This window comes from Triticum dicoccoides, chromosome 3B (genome assembly GCF_002162155.2).
Source record: "Triticum dicoccoides isolate Atlit2015 ecotype Zavitan chromosome 3B, WEW_v2.0, whole genome shotgun sequence".
NCBI classification, from domain to species: Eukaryota; Viridiplantae; Streptophyta; class Magnoliopsida; order Poales; family Poaceae; genus Triticum; species Triticum dicoccoides.
In genome coordinates this window covers 53556140-53565925 of record NC_041385.1, presented here as the reverse complement: position 1 = coordinate 53565925, position 9786 = coordinate 53556140, and the positions used below count along the sequence as shown (strand labels likewise).

The window sequence follows — 9786 nt, the reverse complement described above, 5'->3', positions numbered from 1 at the left end:
TGTCACAAAAATCCTCAACGGTAGCTCTTTAGCAAGAACATCAAACAAATCACACGTCCAACAAGTCCGTGAATTAATCTTGTCTCAAAAATATAAGTGGGACGTGCAAATCTCAAAACAAAATCCATCTAACGACCAGGCGGTATTTTAGATGTAAAGAATTTCTCCTATAAATTGATCAAAATTTATAATAGTAGTTGACTTGTAAAAAATCTAATAATTAAGCACAATATTTTGGGACAGAGGGAGTGCCATCAAGAACTTCTTTCAAATTTGAATCTAACAATAACTTTTTGTAACAATCATCACTTATATTTTGGCGAGTAACATCTATAGTAAAAGTTTGACCTAAAATACGAGGAGCTCCCTAATAAATTAAGTCCGAACATAGGGAATATATCGACACGAGAATGCTGTTGCTAAAAGCTGTATGTAAAGAGCAATGAAACTTCTAGGCAGAAGAATCACGGGAGCTGCTTAATGACGAGATCCAGCGCGGCAGAAGGGCAGCTTGCCCTGAGCTGCTCAAATCCATCGGTGGCCATGAAGGATTTCAGATTACCGGGACAAGAGAGGAAGTCCATGCACGCCTCCTTGAGCACGGCGCAGCCATGCCGCTCAGCCAGCGACAGCATGGCGGCCACAGAGCCCATGTCCACGCGCGGCCGCAGCGCCTTGACGCAGGCGATCTTCAGGTCCTCCAGCCCGTGCCTGTCCGCCGCCACGAGCAGCCGCTCCGCCTTGGACGTTGCCTCGGCCTGATCGAGTTGCTGGTTCGGAAGTTGGTTGTCCGCCTCCGCCATTGTATCGAGCTGCGGCGCGCTGTCCGTGTACATGAACTGGAGCAGGGTCTTGAACACCTCCGCGTCCATGTCGTCGACACGTAGCTCGCCGGTGGCGTTGCCCTCGAGGTCCGCTTTGAAGACGGCGGACCGGGCCTCGAGCACCCACCGGTGCGCGGCGAAGGTTTCGCCGCCGACGTGGACCGTCACGTCCGCTGGGTGCTTGTTCCAGAGGGCTTCCGCGAGCTGCCCGCGCAGGTCGAACGGCGGCGCCGCCACCACCTCGGCTTCCGCGCGCAGCCCGGGGTCGACGGTGACGTCGCAAAGGACCGTGAGGCAATCATCCTCAAGATGCTTACTATGGTTGGGATTTTCCTTGTCGAGGAACTTTATCCAGCCCCAGTAGCGATTAGCCGAGTAGCGTTGCTGCTGCACGGCTCCATTCACCGAGGGCTCCCCGTGGTGGTCGAGCACGCTAAGCTTGAACTCTGCCGTGGCGTCGCCGAGGCTGGTAAGGAAGATGGACGTGGAGCCGTCGGCCTCTTTGCGGTCGCCGTTCGGGTAGCACTGTACTTTCCAGCGGTGGCCGCCGACGTCGAACGTGGGTGACTCGACCGCCGTGCCGTTGGGGACCGTTTTCCTCACCTGCCTGTAGCCGTGGATCCGGAAGACGTGGGAGCCGGTGACCGGCTCCCTCGCGGCGACGGTGGACGCGGTGATGTGCTGCCGCCCGGCGCTGCGCAGGGCGGACACCAGCGCCGACATTGGCTTGATCGACGAAGACATGATTGGAGCAAAGGAGATCGCAGATCTAATCTATCAAGGATTCCAGGCGCAGGTGTATATATATATATATATATATATATATATATATATATATATATATATATATATATATATATATATATATATATATGCATGTCTATTTCATTTTTTTGTGGGGATGGTTATTTCATTTTTTTTAGGGGGGATGGTTATTTCATGTTTCAACGCCGCTGGAGATAGAGAGAGATCGTGTCGATACGGGAACAATTTATTATCTTCGGTATAAATTAGGATGACTTGGGCTACAATTAATTAGCAGAACTTGTGTTTCCTGGACTCTAAAAAAGGAAACATGTTGCCAGGTACGTACTTCCTGTGCCCCATAGTATAAAAGCATTTTTTACATTAGTGTATTAGCAAAATCGCTATTACATTAGTATGGGACGAAGGGAACAGTCCCTAATCGCTCACCATGCATAGAGATCAGTGCAAGATTTGACATTTCTTTAAATTCTTGACAAATTATTACAAAGCGGCCGATATTTTTCAGATGCGTATGAACAAATTTGTAGAGTCAACTAAGATTTATTCTTAGCCTATTCTGTTGAGATAATAATACTCTATTGAATTTTGTTGTGAGCATTTCACAATAGTTATATGTAAGCGTCTTAGTAGAACCTATAGAAGGACAAATGATAATTTTGTGCGTTCTATGGTTTTCTTGAAACAGGTGTTCGCCCCGCTTTATAAATAAAGCAACCAATCAGTCCAACAAAGAATACCAACAAACCGACACACATAGTTTGCTGGGACCACAACACAAGCAAGCCCTACAAAAGGAGAAATGCAAGCACTCGTATCGTTGTTCGTACAAGTGCGTTTCAGCGGGATTTCGAAACCAGGGCGTTTGACAACGCTTGTATGAGCACACTCACTCGTTCCACGTCCAATTTCACTCATATCAGCCCGAGAAGAGGTAAAACTACCTTAATTTTTGATCTCTTCTTTTTTTCCCTCCAAATATCTCCAAAGCTTCATCGGATCCCTCTCCCTACTCATTTTTAGTTCGAGTCCTTCCGAGTGAACGATCTACGGTATGTTCTACTCATATCCCCAATTTTTTTCCATGAATCCGTGTTCCATAGCTCTTTCATTGCCATGTTTAGGTTCATGTATGTCTTGAGCCAAATTTTTAGATGACCGTGAATTTGTTATGTTTTTAGAGGAGATTGATCATATGTAATAAATTCCTAGTAGTTGCAGGTACCTGCTAGGATTTCAATCATAAATACGTACAATTTCAAGTACAGTTAGTATTTTAGCATAGGCCTCTCCCATATATAAAACCGTAATGACGATTATCTTTCTACTGTCATACTCAATTCCCTAGGGACAATTTCACACCACCTATCACCAATACTCCACGCTCACTTTCTCGCTTTCTCTAAAACTTGCAAACAATCTTCGCCATTGTTTGAAGGTGGCTGCTACGGATCAACCAGACGATTTCCTAGAGGAATCATCTGCCCGGCCAGCCATTCGATTAGGATCTCATGTGGCCCGTCCAATTCATAGCAACTCAGTCCCCCGGTTGTCCTTCTCTCGTCTTGCATCCACCAGCCCTCGGCGCAGCTGCGAGACCCGCCTCCTCTCAACAACGACGACGATGCAAAGAAACCGGCAACTGCAGCATCGAAGCACCCGCCGTCGTACCTCATGCTGACGAGCGTTGCATCATAGCTCCCAGAGCCGCTGGCAACTGCTGCATCGCAGCACCGGGAGCCATCTAGGGGCTGCTCCATAGCAACACCGAGCGCGACACCACTAGCGAAAAGCTTCATTGATGCTTCAAGGGAGTCCATTCCATCCCCATTGCAACTTCAATGACCCCGATGGTGCTCCATTGTAGCCATGGGCAGCACGACAAAAAGCTCCAACCCAGCACCTCATGCGTGCGTCGTTGCACACCAGCGGCGAGTGGCGCCCGCCTCCGGCCTTTGTGCTGCCTTGCAACACTGGCGGCGAGCAGCCCAACCCTCCTCTTGTGTGCCTCTTTGCAGCACCGACAGTGAGCGGCGCCCGTCTCCGGTTTTTGTGATGCGTTGCAACACCAGCAGCGATGCTGCATTGGTGGAGACGAAGTCGCCCCTTCTTGCTCGCAACAATGGTGGTCGCCTATGGCGAGGAGCACACAACACATGGTCGCTTCGCCCCCTCGCTCACTTCAACAATGCCCCTATTTCGGGCGGGATGCAACTGATGGTGATTGCCATCATCCCTCCCGGTTCATAGAAGCGGCGGCTGGTGGTTCAGCGTCGCCCTGGGCACCCTCTCCCCTCTCGGATGCAACGGAAGATAGATGGAGGTGGGAGACGAGGAGGAGAACGAGTGGAGGATAGAGACCGTGTGAGAAGAGATAAGGCTGGAGGGGGGAAGCGGTGGGCTGACACACAATGGGCACGTGTCATGCAGATAACATGACTTACACAACGCTGTTTTCATGCGATGAAAAACAAATGTTTTCCTTGTTTTAAATAACGGGTTTGGCCAGCAATGGTCCTCGATATCAGCTATAGTTGGGCAATAGCTGACTATTTCAAAACTTCTTCGGACAATTGTACATGAATCCTATTGTCTATCATTTAGCAGCATCCTGTTCAAATCGCTATAGCGGGGCTATATCCAACTATTTAAAACTTTGATCGTGACAGAAAGTGAAAGAACATGTGGTGCCCCCATGTGTGGTTTAGATAATTCATGACATTCTCTATGGACTAATGGTTGCATCGAGTTATATTTGAAGGTTTTGTCCATAGGCATTTCTTGAAGTCCATGTGTTGGTTTCAAGGAGTTTATGAGTTGGCCAAGGTGCTATTAAGGAATTATCCAAAGATTGGTCATGTGAGCGTTGAGCTTATTGCAAGCATGTCTTGAAGAAGATTGTGTGATCATTCACGTCTACCTTCAAGACATCATCCAAATGAAGAGAGTTGGAAAGGCTCAAGGTTGATCAAGACTAAGTACAAAGAGTGATTCAAGTTGATCAACACACAAAGCGTAGAAGATGTACCGAGAGGGATCAAGTGATCCCATGATTAGGTAAGCATTGTCCATTATGCTTTGTGTACTAACCCATGGTCTATGTGAGAGTTCTGTGTGGGGTTAGGTATGTTTCCATGGGCTTGCATCAAGAGGACTATATCATACAACCCATGGAGAGGATGACATCACGTGGTGATCATCATCAAGATTGCAGTGTGCAAGTTCAAGTGGAGCATCACGAAGAGATCATGTGCTTGAAGCTTGCCGTCCATTGTGGTGACAATGGACTTGTGAAGATGTGCCAAAGAGTGGCTCACCCATAGTGGAGTATGGGGGAGCAATCAACTAGTCTTCATCGAGCCAATGCAATTAAGAAAGGTGGTCCAACTTGAGTGAGTCAAGATCATCATCATCTAGCTCAAGTGGACTATGTGCAAGGAAAATGTTTGCCCTTGATAGGTTTTCTATTTTACCGGTCTCATGGTTGTAGTTGGGAGACCGGGTTATAGGATCGATTGCCGTACTATCAAGGGGAGCTCTCTATGAGTAGCTTGATCGTATCGTTCATAGAGAGTTCAAACATTGCATCCTTGCATCATCTTTATTGGTTCTTGTTTGGTTCTTCTCCTTGTGAGATTTGGAGCTTATGGTCATTTTCATGACAACCTCGAGTCCATCGAAAACAGAGTTGACATGCATCTTCTATGATGTTCTCGATGTTGGGGGTTTTTGCCGGTTCTCTTTGTGAGTCTTAGAGCTTATGGTTATCTCGATGACAAGCTCGAGTTCATCAAAAATGGAGTTCACATGCATCTTCTATGCTGTTTTCGATGTTGCAAGTTATGTCGGTTCTTCCCTGTTGGAGGTTTCTCTCTTCTATATCTTGGCATACCTACCCTGCCTCTTCTGACTATAACAAGCTTGAGCCACTGTTGGATGCTACTCGTCGTCATCTATCCAACAAGCTTGAGTTTGCTCAATTCGGAGCTCATTTTGCAGAAGTTGTGGCAGTTCTGGTTTTCCTGGAGCATCTGTTTTGCTTGGAAGTGACATTGGGAGGCGCCAGCGGTAGTACGCGGCTCCGGAGCGGCAGTACCATTGAAAGCCACAAGAGGTAGTACCACCCACGGCCACAGGCGGTAGTATGGCCCCGGTTCCGCGCTAGTACCGCCTCGACTCGAGACATGCGTGTCTCGTGTCGGGTTCAGCGGCAGTAGCAATGGCAGTAGGAGCGGTAGTACCGCCCCTACTACCGCTACTAGTGCCACTCAACAGCCCTCCTCTTTGTTCCTTCTCCCGTAGGCGCTGTGCGAGGTCCCAATAGTAGTACCGCTGGGCCAAGCGGCAGTACCGCTGCGGCTAGTGGTAGTACCGCTCGCTGCGGGCTGGGAATGGGGATAATTTTGGATTTTTGCCCCTCCTATAAAAGTGGGTCTTCTTCCCCATTGAGTCTTATCCCTTTCGCTCGTGTTCTTCTCCCATTGTTGACCTTCTTAGAGCTTGCTATATCTCAATCCCTCCATGGATTCTTGCTAGTTTTGTGGGGAAAAGAGAGAGGAGATCTAGATCTACGTTTCTACCAATCACTTTCTCCTCTATCTGTGGGGAACCCTTTGGATCTAGATCTTGGAGTTCTTCGTGTTCTCCTTCTTGTTCTTCCTCTCATTTTCCTCCCTAGCATTAGTTGCTTTGGAGGAATTTGGGAGAGAAGGACTTGGGCACTTCGTGTGCCCTTGCCATTGCATTTGGTGCATCGGTTTGAGTTCTCTGTGATGATACGTGAAAGTTACAAGTTAAGAAGCTCATTCCTCTTGGGTGCTTGGTACCCTTGAGCTTGTTCCTCTTGGGTGCTTGGGCGCCCTAGTCGGTTGGTGGTGTTCAGAGCTCAATCATTCTGGTGTAAAGCTCCGGGCAAGCGTAGGGGTGTCCAATTAGATTGTGGAGATCGCCCCGAGCAATTTGACGGGTACCGGTGACTGCCCCCAAGGGTTGCCAAAGTGTACGGGTTCGGTGACCGCCCCCAAGGGTTGCCATTTGTATGGGTTCCAAGACCGCCCTCAGGGGTCCCTTAGTGGAATCACAGCATTGTGCCTCCACACCGCTCCAAACGGAGATTAGCATCCGAGAGGTTGTGAACTTGGGGATACATCGCCGTCTCCACGTGCCTCGGTTATCTCTTACCCGAACTCTTTACTTATGCACTTTACTTTGTGATAGCCATATTGTTTCTTGCTATATATCTTGCAATCACTTAGTTGTTTATCTTTCTTAGCATAAGTTGTTGGTGCACATAGGTGAGCCTAATTGTTGTAGGTTTTGTGCTTGTCAAATTAACCGCTAGGTTTATTCCGTATTTGTTCAAGCCTAAACCATAATTATTTTAAAGTACCTATTCACCCCTCCTCTAGGCGACATCCACGATCTTTTAGAAAATTTAGGCAAAACAACATTTTCTCGACGTAGGATTCTATCAGTGACTCTGATTTAGTGTAGGCGTTTCTAAAAAATATCAAATAATCTCTACTCGACGACTTGGTAGTCTCCGCTTCATCTGTTTTTTTGTCTCAACCTCCCACCTTCGTCTGGTTTTTTTCGTCCCTCCTACCACACCATCTACCCCCTATATTTTGTACGGTTTTTTTTGCCCCTCCTCCCACCACCATTTACCGTGCGATTTTTTCGCGTCACCTCGAACAGAGTGGAAATCCCTACATAGTACCGCCAGTTTAATTAGGAAGCTTCCATGAGACATAGTACTAGGAAGTATTCCTTCGCTTGATGATTAGTTTCCATGCATGATGGTAGTAAATTAGGCCAACATTCCTCACTATTTATCACCGTGATCAATCGTATTCATTCGTGCCAGTTTACCACGCGTCTTCATACCACGAGTTTAATTAGGAAGCTTCCTATGAGATGTAGTACTAGGAAGTATTCATTCCCTTGGTGATTCGTTTCTATCCACGATGGTAGTAAATTAGGCCAACATTCATCACTATTTACCACCGTCATCAATCGTATTCATTCCTGCCAGTTTACCACGTGTCTTCATACCGCCAATTTAATTAGGAACCTTCCTATGAGCCGTATCGCAGGAAGTATTCCTACCCTTGATGACTCATTTCCATGCATGATGGTAGTAAATTAGGCCAACATTCACCACTATATATCACCGTCATCAATCGTATCCATTCCTGCGAGTTTACCAGGCGTCTTTCATATCGTACGTCTGTGTATCTATATGTAAACAAGTTCTATTTATTTCCGTTGATCGATCCACACACCTATGTAGGTAGGAAGGCGAGAAAACCTAACAGTACAGTCGGCGTAACGATCAACGGCGAGCTTCATCGTTGCATACGTGTGGGAGTACCTGGCCATCACCGGCTGGGGCATCAAGGACTTGGAGCCGGCGAAGAAGGCGTGGGTATTGGTTGGGCTCCGAGAAGCTGCCCTTTGTCCTGCCCGCCGTCTTCACCATCGGTCCCCCGGTGACCACCCTGGAACTCGGCGACGCTGCCAAGACGACACGGTCCAGGCCGGTCGGGTCCCTCATCGAGCCACCATTTGGACCGGCCAACCACCACCAATGTCAACATGCAGGGGCGGGCGGCATGCGCGGGTGCTGTGGCGAGGTGGTGGACATGTGCGAGCACGCACCGACGGTAAGATGGGTGATGTGCCGGGGCAAGTGTGCGGTTGTTAGCCATGAACCTTCCTTAGCAGTTTTTTCCATGATCCCATGATTTTTTGTGTTCGGGCCTTGCCATAATTAGCAGATCAACCCTGATGTGCACTTTGTTGTCAAATGGTGCCCAGTTTGTTGTCAAATGGTGCCCTGAATTTTCGGATCAAGCCATGTTGCTCTTGTACTCGTACTTCCCATTTCCTGTTCCTGTGAATAAAAGTGCATAAAGTGAGCACACGAACATAACTGAATGCACTCATATTCAGTTATGGAGGTGTACATTTATACAAGATATACACATGCAGGTGCACCCACTAGTCCTACTAACTCCTGAACTGACCTAACTAATCATGTACACGCGATAAAGACACTAACAACTAGGCATGTTCTTCTGGAGATTAAGCTTGAGCGGGGACTAGTAACCGTCTTAGACTCGAGACGAAAAGATCCCAAAACCTATGCGGACATGACTAAAATGCTCAACAAGTAAGTTCAATCGATCATTATCGCACCATATCGGCAACTTTTTGTTCATTTCCTGATATCTCAAGTAATAATAATTATTTTCTTTGTCTTGCAGGGTTTGGAAACAGTTCACCACAGAAACTCCGGGACTGCCGAAGGAGCTGCGATATACATACCCGAAAGTAAGTACTACTGGCTAGCTAGTTGCGCGCATCTCCCGTTGATTCTATAGTTATATTTGCATCAATGCCATTTATAATGCTTCATTATCAGTTTGATTGACCTCTATTTGTCATAAAGTGCTTGTGGCACGAACAAGGGAATAATTACTGTGGATACTACATGTGCGAGTTCATCTACAACGCGACTTTAAAAAATAAGTGGGGCTACTCTAAAAGACAATATGAAGTGCGTAAGCAATAATATTCACAATTTCATTTTATTACACCATCATTTCTGTTGAGTTTCATTCATATATATGTATTAACCCCCTTCTTCAAATTAGACGTGCAGATGCGGAATGAACTCCTACCACAAGATCGCATGAAAGCAATTCAAGAGGAATTGGCGGGATTCTTTCTTGACCACGTCATCAATAAAGCCGGAGAATACCATGTGGAAGTTGATTTCAATTGCTAGGGGATTGTAAGAGATCTTACATATTGTATATGTATGTAGCCAGTAGCGTCGGATAGATAAGACGAAAACTTGTTGTTCGACCAATCTCTCGGAGAAGGAGAGGTCGATCGATCACTTCTCTTGGTATGCATGACGAACTTCTGTACTTAATGGTTTCCTTCATTTTCTTACTAGCTAGCGTGTCATGGGCCTCTCTATGTATTGTACATAGCGTCGATCAAGCACGGGCATAAGAGAGGACACTTCTCTCTATTAATTAGCTAGCTAACACAATATATGAAACACCTAAATTAACCGCCCAAAACCCCCACCCCCCTTCAAAAAAAAACCACAGCCTATTGGTCCCGGTTGGGGCCACCAACCGGGACCAAAGGCTCTCCTGTGTGGGCTCGGCACACCAGCGGC

The 9786-nt window shown here is 47.1% G+C and overlaps 1 protein-coding gene across 1 annotated transcript; it reads right to left on the bottom strand.

Annotated features, from left to right (window-relative positions):
- Positions 1 to 298: 298 nt before the first annotated feature.
- On the bottom strand, positions 299 to 1547 carry LOC119279247 (BTB/POZ and MATH domain-containing protein 2-like). The gene has a single exon (XM_037560560.1). The coding sequence runs from the start codon at positions 1545 to 1547 to the stop codon at positions 465 to 467; it is 1083 nt and encodes a 360-aa protein (XP_037416457.1). The 3' UTR covers positions 299 to 464.
- Between the last annotated feature and the right edge of the window lie 8239 nt (positions 1548 to 9786).